Raw genomic sequence first — 22,451 nt, forward strand, 5'->3', positions numbered from 1 at the left:
GCGGGACTATCTTATGTTGAAAGATTGGAGTGACTGGGCTTGTATACCCTTGAGTTTAGAAGAAAGAGGGGGGATCTGATTGAGACGTATAAGATTATTTAAGGATTGGACACTCTGGAGGCAGGAAACATGTTTCTGCTGATGGGTGAGTCCCGAACCAGAGGACACAGCTTAAAAATAAGGGGTAGGCCATTTAGGACAGAGATGAGGAGAAACTTCTTCACCCAGAGAGTGGTGGGTGTGTGTGGAATGCTCTGCCCTAGAAGGCAGTGGAGGCCCAGTATTTGGATTCGTTTAAGAAAGAGTTGGATAGAGCTCTCAAGGATAGGGGAATCAAGGGTTATTGAGATAAGGCAGGAACAGGATATTGATTGAGGATGATCAGCCATGATCATAATGAATGGTGGTGCAGGCTCAAAGGGCAGAATGGCCTACTCCTGCACCTATTGTCTATTGTCTATTGTCTACAAATACCAAACACTCCAGTGAAAACTTGTCCCTCACTCCACTTTAAGGTTTCTCACGCAGGTTAGTACCTTGCATTGGGTTTCCTCTCAGCAAATTTCTGTTATATGGGGAAAGTGTAATGCCAAAAGGACCTGGGAATTCTGGGGTAAAGTGTGGACATTCACCATTCTATGAAAAGATTCAGAAGAAATGTGGGGTAGCTGAATGGTCATCAGAATCACAGAACAGCAACACTGAAGGGAACAGAAGGGGGTTTGGTCATCCAACATCTCAGATGGAGACCAGAGCTCAGTCAGAAGTCGCCAAAGTTAGAACCTCATCACATCGAATTGTAAGTCAAGCACAATAACAGTACAAAATGGTTGGCACCTTATGAAAAGTGGGCGGAGTAAGTTACTGTTTGTTCCCTTTGGGCTGCAATGAGAGGATTAGAGTTTGATGCCCTGTTCAGGGCCAGTTGTAATACTCATGAGCCCAGTTATTTGCTAATGCTACTGATCTGGCTTCAATTAACACTTCATCAACAGGTCATTCAATGTCCAAAACTGTACATTCAGAAATACGGCCTAGCACAACCATGACTCAACTAATTACCACCCTAAGAGCCTACTCTCAATCATCAGTAAAGTGTTGGAAGGTGTCATTAACAGTGCTATCAAGCAGCACCTGCTCAGCAATAATCTGCTCAGTGTTGCCCAGTTTGGTTCCTCCAGTGTCACTCAACCCCTGACCTCATTACAACCTTGGTTTAAGTATGGGAAAAAGAGCTGAATCCTAGAGGTGAAGTGAGAGTTATGGCGCTTGACATCAAGGCTGCATCGACTGAGTGTGGCATCAAGGAGCCCTAGCAAAACTAGAATCAATGGGTATCAGGCTGCAAACTCTCCTATGGTCAGAGTCATATGAGGCACATGGGGAGATGGTCATTGGATATTGGAGGTCAGTTATCTCAGCTCCAGGACATATCTGCAGAAGTTCCTCAGGGTGGTGTTCTAGACCCAACCACCATTAAACTGCTTCAACCTTTCTTCCAAAAGTCGGGATTTTCACCTATGATTGCACAGTGTTCAGCACCATTCGCAACCCTATAAATACTGAACAATCCATGCCCAAATACGGTAAGTCCTGGATAATGTTAAGATCTGGGCTTACAAGTGACAGGAAATATCTGCACCACAGAAGTGTCAGACAATGACCATCTCCAACAAGAGAGTGTTGCTATTGCCTCTTGAACAGTCAATGGCATTATCATCCTAAAACCTCCTCCTTCAATTTCCTACGGGTTACTATTGACCAGAAACTGAGCTGGACTAGACATATAAAGACTGTTTTGTAGGAGCAGGACAGAGGCTAGGAATACTGAAGTCAGTAACTGACCTCCTGGCTCCTCAAAGCCTTTCTGCTATCTACAAGGCACAAGTCAGGATTAGCACGTAGAATCCAGCACAGCACAGGCCCTTCAGCCCTTGATGTTGTGCCAACCTGTGAAACCGATATGAAACCCATCTAACCTACATTATTCCATTATCATCCATATACTTATCTAATGACCGTTTAAATGCCCTTAAAATTGGTGAGTCTACTACTGTTGCAGGCAGGATATTCCATGCTCCTACTACTCACAAGCAAAGAACGTACCTCTGACATCTGTTCTATATCTATCACCCCTCAATTTAAAGCTATGTCCCTGTGTGCTAGTCATCGCCATCTGAGGAATCTCACTGCCCACCCTATCTAATCCTCTATTAAATTACCTCTTAAGCTCCTTCTCACTAATGAAAATACCCTCAGTCTTTCCTCATAAGACCTTCCATCCATACCAGGTGACATCCTGGTAACTTTCCAATGCTTCCACATCCTTCCTATAATACGGTGACCAGAACTGTACGCAATACTCCAAGTGAGGGAAAGCTCCCTCTTGCCTGAATGAGTCCTGCTCCAACAACACTCTAGACATTTGACACCATCCAGGACAAAGCAAAATAGACCCCAACCTTTCCATGGAGACAGCAGGATACTGCTAGCATTGCTGGATTCTTCCATACTTTGAGCCAGCATGTGGACTGTCCTGTGATCTGTCTGCTGATCCTGGGCTGGACTGTGCATTTTCACAGAGCCATTATTTGCCAAGGCCATAGGATTGTCTTCTACCTACAGCTGAGGAAATGGATGTGCTCTGGTGCCGGAGAACTGGGAAATTTCTTCCTCTACCAGTTGTGAATGTGTCAGTAATGTGCTCACCAAAGCATTTCCAAATCTATTCTAGGTCAAATACCATTGAGATAAAATTTCGAGCTTGTGGAGGGTGCATATGAACACCTTAATGGTACATGTTCTGAGAGTTTCTCCTGAAGTGAAGATCTTAATGCTAGCTTATTTTTATCAGAGATTTGTTAGTTGTTACTTGTGCATGAATGAGAGAAGAAATAAATTGTTGAAGCGGAATAAAATCCTGTGCAAATTAAGATTGAGTTAGCACTGGTGGTAATGGAAGACCAAAATCAAGCACAATGTTGGTTGGAAATGGTGGTTTTCTGCAATGAGACAAAGCAAGGGGCTGAATATGATGGAAGAGTTGTTAGTGTTGAAGCAGGAGCATGAGCATGAGAGATGGTGAAATGTATTCATCGAGTGAATAGGATGGACAAAGGGCAGATAGGGTTATTAGTTTGGAACAGCGAGGTGTGCGAATGGCTGAGTCGACATAATGCATGCAATTATGAGAGTTGCTGTCAGTGTGATAGAATGAGTAATGGCCCTGTTAGAGATGAGTTGAGTTGAGAAAAGATTTACCTTTGTGAAGCACAGAATATCATTAATTTTCTTTTTGTGTTGCTGTGTGTTTCACTGATCTGGGTTGTTGTCTTGGTCCAGACTGACTGAATCTGGTGGTGTGACCCCTTCGGCAATCAGCACAACAAAGCATTCCTTCCAACCACTGTATCCATGAACATCTTCAGGTCTCAGTCAATAAAACAAGGTGCCAGCTTCCCTTTCTGTGCCATGTCCTTAATTATAATTAGCCAATAATGCAGTGTAAGGATAAAGGTTAGGTTCTAGCACATAAAATGGTATACAGCTGAGTTTTAAATATGGTGCCATCAGTATGAATGCCAGAAGGTCCTACCACTGGCAAGAACTTGGGCATCCCCTGCTGCCTGATCCCATGAGAAGAGCACCATAGATTTTGGGCACAATTGAGGTGAAGATTGCATAAGAAAAGTTGCTCTGAACCATAATGCACTAAACACCATGAATCTCATGTGACAAAACATGAACTCACAATGGGAATATGCAGGCCGATGAGTGACCTAGACGTAGCCTGTAGTAAGGTTTACTTTATGTGCTTTATTTACAGCTTGTACAATGAAGACTTCGTGATGAGCCATATCTGTGTTCTATTTAGACTGACTGCCTTTCTCCCCAGCCACTTTGGCTTACATTACTATTCCTTCAATCTCACTAACCTATACCTCTATATCAGTCAATTTCAAATCCATGCTATGCTATCCCTTTTATTCCATGTGCTTTGTGCAAAACACAAGGTTGAAACTTTTGCAATAATCTTCGGTTTGAATGATCTATCTTAGTCTCATCCTGATGTCCCCAACAACACATCTGCTAGTCTTCAGCTAATTTGACTCACTCCATATAATATCAAAAAATGGATGAGTGTACTGGACTAAGCAGAGTCGCTGAACTCTGACAACATCCTAGCAGTAATGCCGAAGACTTCTGCTCCAGAACTAGATGTGCCACTAGTTCTGTGCTATTCTATTACAACTAATATATCAATCCTATTTGAAGTGATAATTTGAACAGATATATTCTATCTGCAAAGGACAAATTCAATCTTGCCAATTATCACCCCTCAGTCTACTTTCAATCATCAGAAAAGTGCTACAAGGTGTCATATAAAACAACACTTTGTCAGTAATTATTTGCTCATAAATCAAGTTTGGATTCCACTAGAGTGGTGTAGCTCCAAACCTCAAAGCAGCCTTATCCAAACATGGACAAAAAGACTTAATTCAGAGGTGAAGAGGGTTACTAAACTTAATTCCAAAAAAATATTTGACCAATTGAAATGAAACTGAAATCAATGGGAATCAGACAATGGATTTTTACTACCTGGAATCATACATAGCATAAAGGAAAATGGCTGTGGTTGTAGATCATCATCTCAGCCCCAGATAAGCTTGCTATAGGACGGATGTAATTAAACTGGAATGAGTGCAGAAGAAATTTACAGTTTAGGCCAAACCAGTATTTTAATTAAGGTTCATCATAACTTGCTCACCTTGGTACCTATTGCTTCTGTTATGTAATAGGCTCATACTTACCTTTTTAATGATTTGGAGATGCCGGTGTTGGACTGGGGTGTACAAAGTTAAAAATCACACAACACCAGGTTATAGTCCAACAGGTTTAATTGAAAGCACACTAGCTTTGTGCTTCCAATTAAACCTGTTGGACTATAACCTGGTGTTGTGTGATTTTTAACTTTGTACATTTTTAATGAGATGTATAGAACAAGTAACCTGAGAAGGTGGGAAATAGACAATAGGTGCAGGAGTAGGCCATTCGGCCCTTCAAGCCTGCACCACCATTCATTATGATCATGGCTGATCATTCTTAATCAGTATCCTGTTCCTGCCTTATCTCCATAAATATGAGCATCTAATAAATAACTAATTCATTGTTTCTAGATACAATGCTGCAAGGACCAAGATTCGGTGGAGAGGAAGAAGTGAATTGCAGAGAAGCAAAGATAGGCAAGCAGATCCTTCAATTAAAGTGCATGAGCTTGAATTTAAACAGTTTCTAGAAAGGTAATATTGCATACTTTATAAATTGATAGTAAGAAGATTTCAGATATCCTGCTTGTAAACTGAATGTGTTTACATGAAAAGTTAAAGTTCTACCTTCCCTTACCCTTCCCATTGAAATGCTCCTTATGTGAATTGGATTTAATGTTGTGTGGATTATCTTCTAGATCCAAGTATTAATAATTTTTCGACATTTCTCGAGCTGGGCATCTTGCACTGGGTTCTAATATTTGAAATTTTCACTCCAGCTATTTCTGTATTGCAAATTGCTGACAATGTGAACTGATAGAGGAATAACAAAGACCATGGAATATCTTGGACCTCATTGAATGACAGGCTCCCAAAGAAAAGCCATGCCCTTTACCAATTAGATTTAAGGATCAAGAAAGAAACAGGAGAACAATGGAAATGGATTATACTTTAAATATTTTTATAATTAAAGTCACCTCTGAGAACAATCAGAGGAGTGAGACTCCGTGGTTTCAATTATTTCTCCTCCTGTGCTTCCATGTGACCTGTTACGATCACAAACCATTAAATAGGGTCCTTATACTATGAAGTTGCAGCCCTAACATTCTGATAAATTTAATTCATATTTATATGAAACAATTCCAGCAGTTTCTCAACAGTCAAAGACAAATTTGAGGACAAGCCCTGTTTTGTGTGAGGCTAACACTGGAGCAACTCAAATGATCCAGCATCTCTTCCATGTAATAAACTCCTGTCTTTTTTTTAATACACACTAATAACAGAGTGCTCCATTAAACTCGCCATTGTATGTGCAGCAAATTCTGATGCATAATGTCAGATAGTTGCTACAGTTATGAGAGTCATTACTGAGAAAGGATGATGCTACCTGTCAAAGTACACTGCCATAATGAGATTTAATTTCAAACTAAGTAGCAATAGCTGTGCTTGTCTTCTGACATTGAGGTGTCCAGTGCCTCAGCTGGTGATCACCCTAATTTATCTCCACTTTGGATCATCATTCATTCAGCAGCTGAATTTATTTCAAACATTAAATGATTGCCCCGAGGTACTCGAATTACTATACCAAAGCTGTTCTGATGATTTCTGCAATAGACAAAAGCTGATTAGAATGCAAGCACCATGCTGCTATTTTATTGTAACAGAACTGACAAGGTTCTGCTTTTGTTAATTCCATTTGAACAAAGATTAGAAAGAAACAGTTCTGAGTCTAAAATAGGTACGGTTGTCATACCCTGCAGAGGTCTGTAGAGCCTTGGAATCCAATGGATATTTCAGGAGTTTGAAATTTTTACAAAAATTTTATGTGGATCTCTGTCCATGTTTTATTGAAAAATCAGCATTCTCAGTGCAATGTCCCTGACAACAATATATTAGGCAACTGTTCAGTACAAAAGGTTGTGGTCTATACTACAATCAGATGACTGCACTCATTTCTTGCAGAGAATGATGTAAAGAACTAGGTAGTTAAATTATTGGTGTGTTCAGGTAAGGGACAAACTTAGTATAAGTGAACCAGTCTATTCACCCCATCCCAACCTCATTAACCACATTCCCAAACACATCTCAACAGGTCTGGTAGCATCTGTGAAGACAAATCAGAGTTAATGTTTTGGGTCCGGTGACCCTTCCTCAAGTACAAGTGCTCCACCTACCTGGACCCTTCCCTCTGGCCTTGAGAATTGTCATTGTGAAATTGGTTGCCTCAATTTCTTAGCCCTCAGCCATTCCAACCATTCCCTATGAACTGATTGCAGTGACTGTGACTCTGTAATTATATCTGCTGACAAACAAGGTGTTATTGTTGTCTGGCATACTGACCTTTATGTTCCAGAGGTTGAGGGCCAGCTCTAGGATACTTCCTCCTGGTAGTGATTTTTGACCTCCTAGACCAAGACCCCATCATGAAACATCAGGCCATTGTGTCTGCAATGGTCACTAATCTCATTTCATCTGGTGATCGCCCTCACCATTGCCTCTAAGCTCATAGCCCCCAACCCCACACAGCCTGCTTCTACCTCCTCTCCAAAATCCACAAACAGGACTTCTCGGGCAGAACCATTGTCTCTCCCTGCTCCTGCTGCACAGAACTCATCTCTTCCTACCACCTCCATTTTCTCCCCTTGTCCAGTCCCTTCCCATTTACATTGGCGATTGCTCTGATGCTTTATGTCAGTTTCACATTTCCAATTTGCGGACTCTAGCCACTTCCTCTTTACCATGGACTTGCAGTCCCTTCACATGTCCATCTCCCATCAAGGTGACCTCAGAGTTCTCCACTTCTTCCTAGAAAAAAAAGGCCTGAACTGTACTCCTTCACCACTGCCCTCCTCACCCTGAACACCTTCTCTTTTAACTCCTTTCATTTTTTTCAGGTCAGAGGTGGTCATGGGTACTCACATGGGCCCTACTTATGCCTGTCTCTTTGTGGAGTACTTGTAACATTCCTTGTTCCAGTCGTATTCCAGTGCTCACTCACAACTCTTTCTCCAGTAAATTGATGATGTACTCGGTGCTGCTTCCCTCTCTCCTCTGGAATTGGAAGCTTTTATCAATTTTGCTTCCAATTTCCTGCTCTTATCTTTACCTGGTCCATCTCTGACTCTTCCCTTCTAAGATATCTCTATTTCTGAGGATATGTTGGCCACCAATTTCCATTACAAACCAACCGACTCCCCCAGTTACCTTGACTATACACCTGCTTCTTGTAAAGACTCTAATCCATTCTCCTAGTTCCACTATCTCTGTCATATCTGTTCTGATGATGCCAATTTCAACAAGGGGGCCTCCAAAATGTCCACCTTCCTCAACTGAAGATTTCCCAGCACTGTTGTGGACAGGCCCCTCAGTCGGGTTTGACCTATTTCCCTTACTTCGGCCCTCATCCCCTCTTCTCTCCTACAAAAGTGATTAGGTCCCCCTCATCCACCTACTATCCCACCAGCGTCCACATCCAGAGGATCATTAGCTGCCTTTTCCAGCTTCTGCAGTGGAATGCTACAACCAGCCACAGGGCGGCACGGTGGTTCAGTGGTTAGCACTGCTGCCTCACAGTGCCAGGGATCCGGGTTCGATTCCAGCTTCAGGCGACTGTCAGTGTGGAGTTTGCGCATTCTCCCAGTGTCTGCATGAGTTTCCTCCGGGTGCTACGGTTTCCTCCCACAATTCAAAGATGTGCAGGTTAGGTGAATTGGCCATGCTAAATTACCCTTGTGTTAGGTGCATTAGTCAGGGGTAAATATAGGGCAGGGGAATGGATCTGGGTGGGTTACTGTTCGGAGGGTCAGTGGGCCTTTGTTAGGCTGAAGGGCCTGTTTCCATACTGTAGGGAATCTAATCGAAGCAAAATTCCCCTCCCCTCCCTTGTCAGCCTTCCACAAGGACTGTTCCGCTCAGGACAATGGTTCATTCCTCCTTCACTCGCAACCGTGCCCCCGGCCCAATTGCTCCATGGCATCTTCTCCTGCAACCTTAGGTGTAACACCTGCCCACTTATCTCCTCCCTCCTCAGTATTCAAGGGCCCAAATATACCTTCCAGGTGAAGCAGCGCTTTACTCAATCTAGTCTGCTGCATTCACTGTTCACAATGTGGTTTCATCTACATGGGGAAAGGAAGCGTAGACTTGGGTGAATACTTTGCAGAACATCTACATTCTGTCCGCAAATAATACCCTAAGCTTCCAGTTGCCTAGCACTTCACACACCGCCCTTTCCCAGGCCAACATCTCTGTCTCAGGCTTGCTGCAGTGCTCCAGCAAAGCTCAGCGCAAGCTAAAAGAACACCACTTCATTTTCCACTTGGGAACTCTGCAGCCTGTGGGACTCAATATTGAGTTCAACAATTTTACGGCTTGAGGCACCTTGTCCCATGTCCTTACCCTAACCCCCACACACAGGCCTTGTTATCACTGGTTTGCTATTACACACAATTTATTGTTAGCCACCAATAGTGTTCATTAGTAGCCATGCATTCTCCTAGGGGGGATCGTTATCCACTCCTTTGTCTGTCCAAATGTTCTTCTCCTCTTTGGGCTCCATCTCCGCCTATCATTTACTTTTTACTCCACCCCCATCCTTTCTTCTGCATTATGACCAACTGTTTCCCAGCTACCATCAGTTCTGAAGAAGGGTCACTGGACCCGAAATGTTAACTCTGATTTCTCTTCACAAATGCCGCTCGACCTACTTTGGATCTACTTTGTGACTTGACCTACAACCGGATCTACTTTGCAACTTGATTCAATTCTAACAAAGATAAACTGGGTAAACACGACATAAGGTGAAATCCTTTGAAGCCGGTTCCTACCCTGATTACAAAGTCACATATAAGCATCCTATATGACTTTGACAAAGTTACACTTTCTTCCCTTGTCCCTTGTGACTTGTTTTCAGTTTCAATGTGGTTGACCCCAAGTTCTCCCACACCTTGAAACTGGGACTGCTCTTACCTGCCTCTATTCAGACCTAATCATAATCAAAAATTATTTTCATTGGATTTTCTTCAAGCTCATGTACTTTTGACATCTGGTGACATTCAAAGACTTGTTCTTAACTCCTGAAAATAGACTTCCTGAAAAGGGCACTAATTTCCACATAGTCACCCACAATACCCTACTCTCCTACCTTACCACCTCCCTTGACTCCTTCCTTATCTTGAAATTGTCCGATTGCTTATCCTTCATCCAATGTAGAATGAACAGTAATTTCTTCCAATCAAATATTAGAAAAAGCCATTGTCTTTGTTTCCTAATTTGAGCTGAAACTTTATTGCTGGAACAGCACAGCAGGTCAGGCAGCATCTAGGGAACAGAAGATTCGACGTTTCAGGCACATGCCCTTCTTCAGGAATCCTGAAGAAGGGCATGTGCCCGAAACGTCGAATCTTCTGTTCCCTAGATGCTGCCTGACCTGCTGTGCTGTTCCAGCAATAAAGTTTCAGCTTTGATCTCCAGCGTCTGCAGACCTCACTTTCTCCTTCCTAATTTGAGGCTAAAGCACTCTATTTGCAGCCTTGATGTCATTTTGACCCCAAGATAAATTTTCAATAGTCAGGGCCATTGCTAAGACCCCTGCCTCAGCTCAACTGTTGCTGAAACCCTTATCCATGCCTTTGTTTCCTATTAGTTTGCCTATTCCAATACATTTTTGGCTAACTTCTCACATTCCACCCTTCAGAAACTGGAGGTTAGCCAACAACTGCCTTATCTTAACTTGCAAGAAGTCCTATTTACTGAGCGTTACTTAACTAATATAAATTAGCAAGCACAGGAAAGTCCAATTTTAAAATTCTCAACTTGTTTCCTTCCCTCTCCCAATGTCTTTCTGCTCCAGCTCTACGATCTTCCTGAATATCTTCTCTCCTCCAATGCTCACTTCTTAAACATTTCCAACTTTAAGTGCTGGACCATCAGTGGTCATACCCTCAGCAAGCACAGTCCTTAGATTCACACCCTCGCCATAATATCTCTCTAATTCTCTCTATCCTCCCTAACATGCTCCCTAAATCTTACTTGTTTGATCAAACTTTTGATCATCTGAGCTATTATCACTTTGTGTGGCTTGGTGTGCATATTCATTTGTACCACTCCTGTGGAGCACCTAAGAAAATTTTTCTATATTAAAAGTGCAATATAAATACAAGTTGTTTTCAGAGATTGGTTTGAATCATTAAACTGCTTTACTCCATGATAATTTAGTACATAGAGGTGCAAACAAAAATTTGTTCAATCTACAATTTATATGAAAAAGACAACTGCATTGGCAAAATCCATTACAATTCTCATCATTGAGCTCAGTGATGCCTCTGACCATGGAGATCACTAATATTGATCTTAGTACAAAATTATGTAACTTGGGGTCAGCAACATAGGAACGGGAGTAGGACAGTGCTTTTAGCCACACGATCAATGCTACATGCTGCAAATTTAGTGGTTGACTGAATTCTTTCGATAGGTGCACCTTGATGTTGGGTTTGCCTTTTGCAGCCCGCAGGCTGTTTGATGAAACAGGGAAAGAACATACTCTTCTGAAAGATCTCCAGAGGGATCAGTTGGTAAGTTTGACTTCTGTCACTGTGTCCAAAATCTGGAAGCTCCTCCTTAACAACACTGCATGTACCTCCACCATGAGCAACTAAAAAGGCCACACCATCTCCTCATTTACAATTTTCAAAAAGCAGTAAATGCTAATCTTGAAAACAATGCTCATGTCCCATAAGAGGATTTTAAAAATTCTTAATTAAACACCTTTGCTGCATAGCTTTGACTATTAATCAGTCTTGAAATTGGCCAACATCTTTTCGAGGAGAGAATCCAAATTTTGTGAAAAAATTATTTCTGATTTCTCTCCTAATCACCTATCCTGAATTTTAAGTCTCATTCTTGATTGGTGCATCAGAATCCACCTTACTGAATTCTTTCAGTGTTTTCAATACCTTTGAGGAAGGTTTTGGATATTATAGTGGGTATAGAAGAGATTTACCAGAATGGTACAAGATTAGGTTAAACAAACAGGAGTTATTCACTCTGGAGCAAAGGCATGGTACAGGTTTACATGATGATGACAGCTTTGGGAAAGTAGATGTAGAGAAGCTGTTCTTGCTAACTAATGTTACATGGACTAGGGACATGGTGGACAAGAGGTGTGGGAGAAACTTGATGAATAATATTTTTGCTCAATGAGTGGTGATGATCTGGGACCTGCTGCCTATAGGAATGGTAGTTGCGGAGACACTCAATAATCCCAAAAGGAAAGTGGTTGGGCGCTTAAAGGAAATAAACCATTAGAACCAAGCAGGAAATATGACTGACTGGATTGCTCTACAGAGGGCCAGCATGGACTCAATGGGTGACATGGCCTTCATTTGTGCCTTAATGGCTCTCTGACTCTATCTTTCAGGTTTATGTTTCCTGTGGAGAGGCATGGATAGATCCGAACTTAACCTCGTTGGAGCAGAGGAAACGTCTCCAGCTTAACAAACTGACATGTGATATTGCTTTAATCCGCAGCTACAGTGCCATGCGCAACCCCGAAGGTATTATCAGTGTTGTGGTTCTGTTCGCCGAGCTGGGAATTTGTGTAGCAGACGTTTCGTCCCCTGTCTAGGTGACATCCTCAGTGCTTGGGAGCCTCCTATGAAACGCTTCTGTGATGTTTCCTCCGGCATTTATAGTGGTTTGTCTCTGCCGCTTCCGGTTGTCAGTTCCAGCTGTCCGTTGCAGTGGTCGTATATTGGGTCCAGGTCGATGTGCTTATTGATTGAATCTGTGGATGAGTGCCATGCCTCTAGTAATTACCTGGTTGTTAACTGGACAGCTGTTTCAAAGAACCAACACAGGATGAGCAGAAGAGCCCCCAGATGTGCTATATATCTTTTGTTTTATTAATTTGTGAGATATGGGTGTTTCTGGCTGGCCAGCATTTATTTCCCATCCCTGTTATCCTTGAGAGGGTGGTAGCAAGCTGCCTTCTTGAACCGTTACAGTCCACCTACTGTGGGTTGACCCACAATGCCATTTGGGGGGGAATTCCAGGATATTGGCCCAGCGACAAAAAAGGAACAGCGACATATTTCCAAGTCAGGATGGTGAGTAGCTGGAGAGGAACTTGAAGTTGATGATGTTCCCATGTATCTGCTGCCTTTGTCCTTCTAGATGGAAGTGATTGTGGGTTTGGAAGCTGCTGTCTGAGGATCCTTGGTGAATATCTGCAGTGCATTTTGTAGATGTTACACACTGCTACTACTGAGTGTCATGGTGGAGGGATGAATGCTTGTGGATGTAACGCCAATCAAGCTTTGTCCTGGATGGTGTCAAGCTTCTTAAGTGTCGTTGGAGTTGCAGTCATCCAGACAAGTGGGGATTATTCTGTTACATTCTTGACTTGTGCCGTGTCGATGGTGGACAGGCTTTGGGAATCAGGAGGTGAGTTGCTCGCAGCATGAATTCTTAGCCGCTGACCTGCTCTTGTTGCTCCTGTGTTTATGTGGTGAGTCTAGTTAAGTTTATGGTCAATGATAATGCCTGGGATGTCGATAGTGGGGGATTTAGTGATGGTAACACTATTGAATGTCAAGGGGCGGTGGTTAGGTTGCCTCTTATTGGTGATGGTCATAGCCTGGCAGTTGTGTGGCGTGAATGTTACTTGCCGCTTATGAGTCCAAGCCTGGATATTATCCAAATCTTTGAACATGGAATACGTCAGTATCTAAGGAGTTGCTATGGTGCTGAACGTTGTGCAATTATCAGCAAACATTCCCACATCTGACCTGAAGTACAATTCTGCTGCTGTTGATGGCTCATAGTGCCTCATGGATGCCCAGTCTTGAGTTGCTAGGTCTGTTTGAAGTCTGTTGCATTTAGCACCGTGAAAGTGCCGCAAAACAAACGCTATAATTCTATAATCGTGTTCTAGTTTTGTTGTCTTTCCCATAGCACATTAAACTTAGGCTCTGTCTTCTCTCTTAGATAGATGTAAAAGATCGCATGGTACTATTGCAAAGAGGAACAGGGAAGTTATCTCCAATGTCCTGTCCAATATTTATCCCTCAACTAAAGTCATATCATCTGATCATTTTTATATTGCTTTTTGCGGGAGCTTGCTGTGTGTAATTTTATTTTAAAAAAACAGCATAACGCATCCTATTAAACATGTGTTTTTTACCTTGCAGGTTTGGTCCTTGAGGTTGTAGGTACTCTTATGTCTGGAGCTAAGTTGGCATTGGCTGAAAGTGTCGTGCCCATTAACCATGGAGAAACCACTTCTGAAGCAGATAAGCAAAATCAGCCATGCACTGCAACAACTGATGAAGATCATAATGAAAATAGAAACTTCTTAACTGATCTACTGTAAGGAATTGAAGCCATTGTGTTAAATATAGTGAAGCTGCTTTAGCCACTTGTGATTGATATAATAACTGCATTTTTCAATTGCAGTCCTATCTAAATGGACAAATGTACTGATTGGAAGCAAAGTCCAATGGCATTTATTTAAGCTTCTGCCTCTGGCGACTGACTGTGTGGAGTTTGCACATTCTCCCCATGTCTGCACAGGTTTCCTCCGGGTGCTCCGGTTTCTTCCCACAGTCCAAAAATGCGCAGGTCAGGTGAATTGGCCATGCTAAATTGCCCGTAGTGTTAGGTGAAGGGGTAAATGTAGGGGAATGGGTCTGGGTGGGTTGCACTTCGGCGGGTTGCTGTGGACTTGTTGGGCCAAAGGGCCTGTTTCCACACCGTAAGTAATCTAATGTGAATATGTATTCAACACTACTTTTTGGCAATGAAGCATTTTGTGGTATTGTGAAAGAAAACATAAAAATGCAAGAATCGTTCATATTTATTTAATTATACAGCACATTATTGTGCCCATCCTGTGTTGGCTGTTTGAAAAAGCTGCCCAATTATAGTTACTCCCATACTCTTTTGCCTTATCCCTTCAAATTTCTCCTGATCAAGTATTTATCCAACTCTTTTTTGGGAATTACTATTGAATCTGGTTCCACCATCCTTTCACCTGGTTAGTTTCAGACTTGCTACATAAAATAATTTCTCATTTCTTCCTACAGTATTTTTAGCAATTACTGTAAATCTGTGAACTCTGATTACAACTCCACCAGCCAATAGAAAAATAGGCAAAATACTGCAAATGCTGGAGATCTGGAATAAACACAGAAAATGCTGGAGAAACTTAGCAGGTCTGGCATCATCTGTGGAGAGAGAAACAGTTAATGTTTTGAGTCTGATAAGATCCTTCTGTATGTACAACTGAGGGGATTAGAAAAGGGTAGTTTTAAAACTTTTGACAGAGGTAGAGGAGGAGTGAAGGGAACAGATGCTATGTGAAAGCTAAATGGGTTGCTAATTTTGGTTATAGAGACATAGAGATATAAAATAGGTAAAAATTAAGACGTGAGAGAGAGAAAATGAATCCTCTGGCCTGAGAATGAAGAAAGGGGTTGGGGGCACTGTAAGAAAAGTGGAGGACAGATTCACATGATCAAGTTCTGAAGTTGTGGAATTTAATATTGAGTCCTAGAGGTTGTAAAGTGTCTCTGTGGAAAATGAGGTGTTGTTCCTCAAGCATGCATTGTGCTTCATTGGAACACTGCTGTAAATCCAGGACAGAAATGTTAGTGCGAGAACAACCGGGTTTATTGAAACATTTATTGGTCCTCTAAGGAAATATCTGGTGAAATAAATTAGATATTAAAAATACGGCTGTGATTATTTGTATTTTCCAGTGATGCACATACCAGAACCCATCTAACTGTCGATGCCCGTTACCCTAAGGAACATTATCCATGGGAAAGAAAATCAAAGGCGTTTGATGACGATGGAGTCTCATGGCAAGAAGATGGGAAATCTTTCACAAACATTGATTTATACAATAAATACAGGTTAATCACCATTTTTTTGATTATCTGATAGTGGAACCAGACAGCTTTTATTTTGGTAAACATTTCCTTCTCAGAATATAATCATCATCAGCAGAGCTATGGTTTATTTTCCATCTGTATTTACCGTAGAAAAATGTTGGCTGGTCTTCTTGAACCATTTCCATCCATGTTATGAAGAGAATCACTTTCATAGGGATCCAGGACATCGAACCAATGGAAAGGGACAACTCCACATTAGGATGTTATGTCAATAGATGAAATTTCTATTCCCAACTATCCTCTACTCTCCAGGTGGAGGTCATCACAGGTTTAGAAAGTGCTATTGAAGCAGTGTCGGCAAGTCTCTTCTTGATATTCTTCCATGGGACAAGGGCATTGTTGATAAAGCCAGTAATGCATAGCCATCCCTGATCACCCTTGAATAGAATGCATTGCTCAATGTTTCAAAGGATGAGTAAAGTGTTAACTACACTGATGTGGATCTGGAGTCACATTGTAGGTCAGACCAGCTAAGGATTTCCTTCCTTAAAAGAACATTAGTAAATCATCTGGGCTTTCCGAATGATAGACCTTAATTTCATAGTCACCATTACTGAGTCTAGCCTTTACATTCCAGATGTACTAATTGAATTCTAATTCCACCAGCTGCAATGGTGAAATTGGTTTCATAGCCCCTGGGCCTCTGGGATTGTTACTTACTCTGGATATAGGTTTGCTCGCTGAGCTGGAAGGTTCATTTTCAGACATTTCGTCACCATACTAGGTAACATCTTCAGTGTGCCTCTAGACGAATTGTCAGGATTAATGACTTGCTAGCTATTCTATTCAATTAATGGAGTGATGGGCTTGTGGACAGGAATAGAGATTCTTCCCACATATTTCACCTGAAAGTCATTATTTTAATGACAAGCATTAATCTAACTTAAAAAGGAGCCGAGCAGTTACTACGCTGGTTTTGTCTGGTTCAATTCCAGTCACACGTGCACTCGGAATTTTATTTGGATAACCTGTGCTTAAATTCTGTTAACTCCGATAAGTAGTGGCTCAGTGGTTAGCACCGCTGCCTCACAGCAATGGGGACCTGGTTCAAATCCAGCTTTGGGTAGCTGTCTGTGTGGAGTTTGCACATTCTCCCCATGTCTGTGTGGGTTTCCCCTGAGTGCTGCAGTTTCTTCCCACAATCCACGATGTGCAGGTTAGGCAGATTGGCCATGCTCAGGGATGTGTAGGTTGGGTGCATCAGTAAGCGGTAAATGTGGAGTAGTAGAGGAATGGATCTGAGTGGTTACTCTTCAGAGGGTTGGTGTGGACTTGTACTGCTGAATGGCCTGTTTCCACACTTTAGGGCTTCTATATGATTCTAGTGCCACTGCTTCACATGAACAGAAATGTACATTGCTCAGTAGATTAGTTTGGACATTTGCAAATATGATTGCATTAGTTTTGTCTCCTTTAAAAATTAAATACTTTTATTACTCTGAATCACAATTTTAAAAGTTTATACTTTTGTTACATTCAATAAGTTGCCCACAGGGCTGAAAATGTACCATGTACATTAGAGTGTATTTGTCAGGATTTGTTGACTGGTAACTTCTAGTGATGGTTGCACTGAAGTTTGTGAGGCTAGTCTTTTGTGTCTGCATTATATCTGTAACCTGACTTCCCTTCCAGTTCCACTATGCAGCAAATGCACGATCTACCTTAGGAACTGCTGCTTGCAGTCCCTTGTCCACCCATCCTCAGCACCCAGAAACCTCTCCTGTAATGAGTTCATATTATGTAATAGTATGTTCATACCACCATATACTTGACACTCCCTTCACTCATTTCTGTCTCACTTCCATCTTTTACCAGAGAAACGCTGTTAGGAGTTTATCACAGCCAGATCCTTGCCCCACATGCTGTCCTGTGTTGATGGCCTTGTGTGAGAGAGTTGCAATCTTCTGTCCCCAAGATTTTCAGATGTTTTCTTTATATAATTGACACAACTCACAGCTCATGTTTGCCCACAGGTCCCATCCCAAACCTCTCAAACCGCAGCGGATACATCAGCAGCAGTTCCAGTTCCAAGACGGACACATCATAATCTGCAGCTGTCCTTGGCTTGTGGTGGGAGTTTTGGAGATGAATGCCCAACCAGGCGCTGAAGTAACACTGATGGAGAAGAAAGCTGATGATATCTTTCAACGCTGGATATGGAGAGAGGACAACAGGTAAAGCAATATCCTTTCTCGAAAGGGTTGATTGCAGTTGAGTGCTGTGGTTATTACTGAGTTTGTCTTTGGTAGGAGATGGCAATAATAAAGTGAGCATTTGTAGCGTATGATTTGTTGTCGTTGAGAGAGTGGTGTGGGCACTCATTTTGAACTTCTGTCCTCCATGTGGTGAAGGTGTGTCTCCAGTGCTGTTATGGCACCAGTCAAGTGTTTTAGCCAATTAATGTTAAAAGAAGTACTGATGTATGACAAAACAATGTTGATGTGTGACCTGAACTGAATATAATGCCCAGAAATAACTCTTTATGAAACAATCTTTTTCTTTTCCCAAACCAACTTCCTAGTACATTTACCTCAGTCCAGAAGCATCTCATCTAAACTCTGATTTCTGTGTTGGGTGATATATTTTGTTAAAAGATTAGATAAATATAGATGAAGAAAAGTCATTGAAAAGGTTACTTTTCAACCTCTATATTTTTTGTTATCTTATCCTGTGTTTGGGGCTGTGCTGTTGCAACATTTAAATTATCCAGCTCCAAATCCATTGACTGATCCCAGTAAACAGCTGGGAACCCAACTTTCCATCCTGTCTTCAATGTATCTTAGATATTATTAATGATGCACTTTCCTGAGCTCCTGTTCTCCTCTCCCACCAGATTTGCTCTCTTCACCCATTCCACAAAAAATACAACCCTTGAGCCCTCCATCCCTACATCAAGGTATGACAGTGCAAAAGGGACAGCTTGTATTTCTAGCCATATACAACCAAAAGGTCCACTAGATTGTTTCTTGGCATGTGAAATTGATCTTTGCTTAGAGATTGAATAGAATGGATTTAAAAGCTTCAAAATAGATGAGAAGTGGTTTTATTGAAAGTTATAAAATTTTTAAAGTGCTTGACAGGCTAAATATTGAGAGACTGTTCCCCCAGGTTGAGAGTGCGTTGCTGGAAAAGCACAGTAGGTCAGGCAGCATCCGAGGAGCAGGCCTGAAGCATTGATTTTCCTGCTTCTTGGCGTGGATTTCCTCCGGGTGCTCCAGTTTCCTCCCACAGTCTAAAAATGTGCAGGTTAGGTGAATTGGCCATGCTAAATTGCCTGTCGTGTTAGGTGAAGGGGTAAATGAAGGGGAATGGGTCTGGGTGGGTTGTTCTTTGGAGGGTCGGTCTGGACTGGTTGGGCCGAAGAGCCTGTTTCCACATTGTAAATAATCTAATTTAATCTAATCTGATCTCCAGAAAACCTCACTGTCTCCTGTTCCCCCAGGTTGTTGAGTCCTGAGCAAAGGGTCATCATCTTAAATATCTGACTCCATATCCTGATACTAAGAAAATAAATTTCTTCACTGAGAAGCCAATGTGTTGATATTCTGCAGCTGCTAAGTCATTGAGCATATTCAAGACTGGTTCAATAGATTTTTGAACACCAGGGAATGAAAAGATAGGACAGAAAAGTAGAATTGCTGTAAAATCTGAACCGCAATTTTACTGAGTGGCAAAATTGCCTGTGACCTTGTCCTGCTCCTATTTCTTATGTTGTAATATTTAGTCTCAATCGGAAGGGGAAAAAGATCCACCTTGTTAATTCAAAACTGAGCCTGTGTGAAGTCATTTGCTTCTCGAATACTAATACAACTCAAACTTTGTGCATTGACTATCAACAGAACTTTCCATTTAATGGGTAATCCTGATCTGGTGCTTGCAGTCTCAATGACCCAAAAGAACTCAGGTTATGGCAAGAGTGTGATGGAAGTTCAGGGATGTTCAATTATCCTTCAGGTCAGCAAAAAATTCCATTGTTCCATTCAAAGTTGAACTTCATTTGAACTGTGTATTATAATGAAATATTAACATACATGGTCTAGTGGAAACTATATGACTGCCATAAAAGCATACAAAGACATGTCAAATCAAAGGAAAAATAATCACAGGCTTAAAGTATTCAATGCAGTAACAGCAATGTTACATTTACTATGGCCATCACCTTAAGAATACATTTATGCTTCAGCTTCCCACTTTGAGAAGAAGTTTGGATTCAATGTGACTGTGATGTGGACGAGTGGCCTCACACTGGCTTAATTTAGGCATTATAAAGTCCACTGCCCAAATGGGTTTAAAAGGTGGCTGAGTCCATCATAGGAGTCTTCTCTTGGAGTTGACACTATTGAGTTTGAGTAAGGAGGCTGTGCATTCAAGTCTTACTCCGGAGTTTTGAGTGAAAGACCCAGTCTGACACTTTATTGCAACACCGAGGATGAATAGGAAAAATCCTCATGACGCGCTTTAGAGAAAAGCAGGACTTTATTCTGGCATTTCCACATTTAATCCCCAACACACAATAAGCAGCTAAATCTAGCCATTTACTTCGTGGCTCTACATGGGACTTTGAGGTACACATTGAGTGTCAGCTGTGGCTCAGCAAATAGCATACTTGCTACTGAGTCAGAAGGGTGTAGGTTTACATCCTACAACTAGAAATATGAGCATGTCATCTAAGGTATTGCCTCAATGAAGCACTGATGACATTTAAAACTTTAGAGCTTCTGTTTTCCGGATAAGATGTGAAAGCAAGGCTTAATGTTCCCTCTTTGAGAAACATGCAAAATCCCATATGGCACTATTTAAAAGAGGAGGAGGGGCATTCTGGCTAATGTTGCTACCTAGATTATTTGCAGGAAGCACATAACTGGAACTTGAAAATGATTTCATGATTCAGTGGTAAGAGGCAGCCCCATTAGAAAGCTAAGAATCTTTACTTTTTCTACCCTTGAATGACATCTATAAAGATCTCCCTTTATCTGAATTTACATTTCTTCAAAGTAATATTTTTAATATCTCACTACAGAAGTATAAAGGATACAATTATGGAGCCGCTAATCAGAAATGGTTCTGGATGCCAGAGATAAAGGTTCTGAATGCATTTTATACTTCAGTATTGGACAAAGAAATCACAGCAGCCAACCAGGCCTCTGTGTGCACCTTCTGCATCTGTAAAACAGAGGAATTAGACCAACCTGTAAGTGAATCAGAAGCCCCATTTATAGTTAACTATTTTATAAATCAGATTGAATATTTTAACTCATTTATATTTGCAGATACAGTTACTTCAGCCAATTGATAATAAAGTTTGAACAAATGTCAAACCAGGCTTTGAGGAATTTTGCTTACTTGGAATACATATTTTGTTTTATTTTGTAATATTATTGAATTAAAGCAATAATTACGCCAAAACTAAACTGTCATTCTTGGTTCTGGATAGTGCGAGTCTCTTTAAACCAAAAAGTAGCAAATGTATATCCATATTGAAACATTGTCCCATCTGATTCTGTATGACACACAAGCATTCTGCAGTTGCCAACAGCAATGACCATTGAAGGATACCTGATGTGGGTTCGTTGACTAGAAATGAGTGAAAGATCTAACCCATCAAATGCCTTCCTTGCTATGAGTGATTAGAGCATCTGCAAAGTCCTCGCTACCATCTAGGGATGTGCCTAAATTAGGAGAGTTGGCCCAATGATCGGACAAGCAGCAGTCTGTTACATATGAATCCATCAATTAGGCACCACCATCACTATCCCTGGTTCTGTCCTGTCCCACCAGCAGAACAGACAGGCCCACAGAGATGGTGGAAGAGTGTTTACATAGTCTGGCGGATTCCTTAGCATTGCCTCCTCATCCCATGAGGCCTCATTCATCAGATCATACATGGGAAGGAAACCTCCTGCTGATTACCAGCTCTGTCTCAGCTGATGAATCAGTATTTACTCATGTTGAATATCAGTTAGAAGCAGCACTGAGGATGGCAAGTGCATAGAATGTACTCTGGGTAGGGGACTTTAATGTCCATCAGCAGGATGGGAGATAAGGAAATAGCAGGAGAACTTAACAAGTACTTTGCGTCAGTCTTCACAGTGGAAGACATGAGTAATATCCAAAAATTAAAAGGGTGTCACGGGGCTGAGTTGAGTATGGTTGCCATTACGAAAGAGATAGTGCTAGAAAAGTTAAAAAGTCTTAAAATTGATAAATCTCCTGGCCCCGATGGGATACACCCTAGAGTTCTGAGAGAGGTGGCTGAGGAAATAGCAGAGGCATTGGTTGAGATCTGTCAAGAGTCACTGGAGTCAGGAAAGGTCCCAGATGATTGGAAGATGGCTGTTGTAACCCCCTGGTTCAAGAAAGGATCAAGGCAAAAGAGGAAAAATTATAGGCCAATCAGCTTAACCTTGGTTGTTGGTAAAATTCTAGAATCCATCACTAAGGATGAGGTTTCTAAATTCTTGGAAGAGCAGAGTCTGATTAGAACAAAACAACATGGATTTAGTAAAGGGAGGTCATGCCTGACAAACCTGTTGGAATTTTTTGAAGAGGTAACAAGTAGGTTAGACCAGGGAAACCCAGTGGATGTGGTCTATCTAGACTTTCAAAAGACCTTTGATAAGGTGCCACACGGGAGGCTGCTGAGCAAGGTGAGGGCCCATGGTGTTCGAGGTGAGCTGCTGGGATGGATTGAGGATTGGCTGTCTAACAGAAGGCAGAGAGTTGGGATAAAAAG

General features: G+C 41.6%; 1 protein-coding gene across 3 annotated transcripts in view; it reads left to right on the top strand.

Moving 5' to 3' along the window:
* The window catches only part of LOC122557702 (doublecortin domain-containing protein 1-like), a 544,701-nt gene that overhangs the window by 448,525 nt on the left and 73,725 nt on the right, over positions 1–22,451 (top strand). For 2 of the 3 annotated variants that reach the window (XM_043705576.1, XM_043705578.1), the window contains 8 exons: positions 5,178–5,300; positions 11,239–11,338; positions 12,184–12,319; positions 13,955–14,132; positions 15,524–15,679; positions 17,692–17,892; positions 19,558–19,672; positions 20,739–20,909. In XM_043705576.1, coding sequence (XP_043561511.1) covers positions 5,178–5,300; positions 11,239–11,338; positions 12,184–12,319; positions 13,955–14,132; positions 15,524–15,679; positions 17,692–17,892; positions 19,558–19,672; positions 20,739–20,909 — 1,180 coding nt within the window. The remainder of the gene's footprint in view (positions 1–5,177; positions 5,301–11,238; positions 11,339–12,183; positions 12,320–13,954; positions 14,133–15,523; positions 15,680–17,691; positions 17,893–19,557; positions 19,673–20,738; positions 20,910–22,451) is intronic. The other variant, XM_043705577.1, reaches the window with a different exon arrangement.

Source organism: Chiloscyllium plagiosum, chromosome 16 (assembly GCF_004010195.1).
Source record: "Chiloscyllium plagiosum isolate BGI_BamShark_2017 chromosome 16, ASM401019v2, whole genome shotgun sequence".
In the NCBI taxonomy this organism is placed as follows: Eukaryota; Metazoa; Chordata; class Chondrichthyes; order Orectolobiformes; family Hemiscylliidae; genus Chiloscyllium; species Chiloscyllium plagiosum.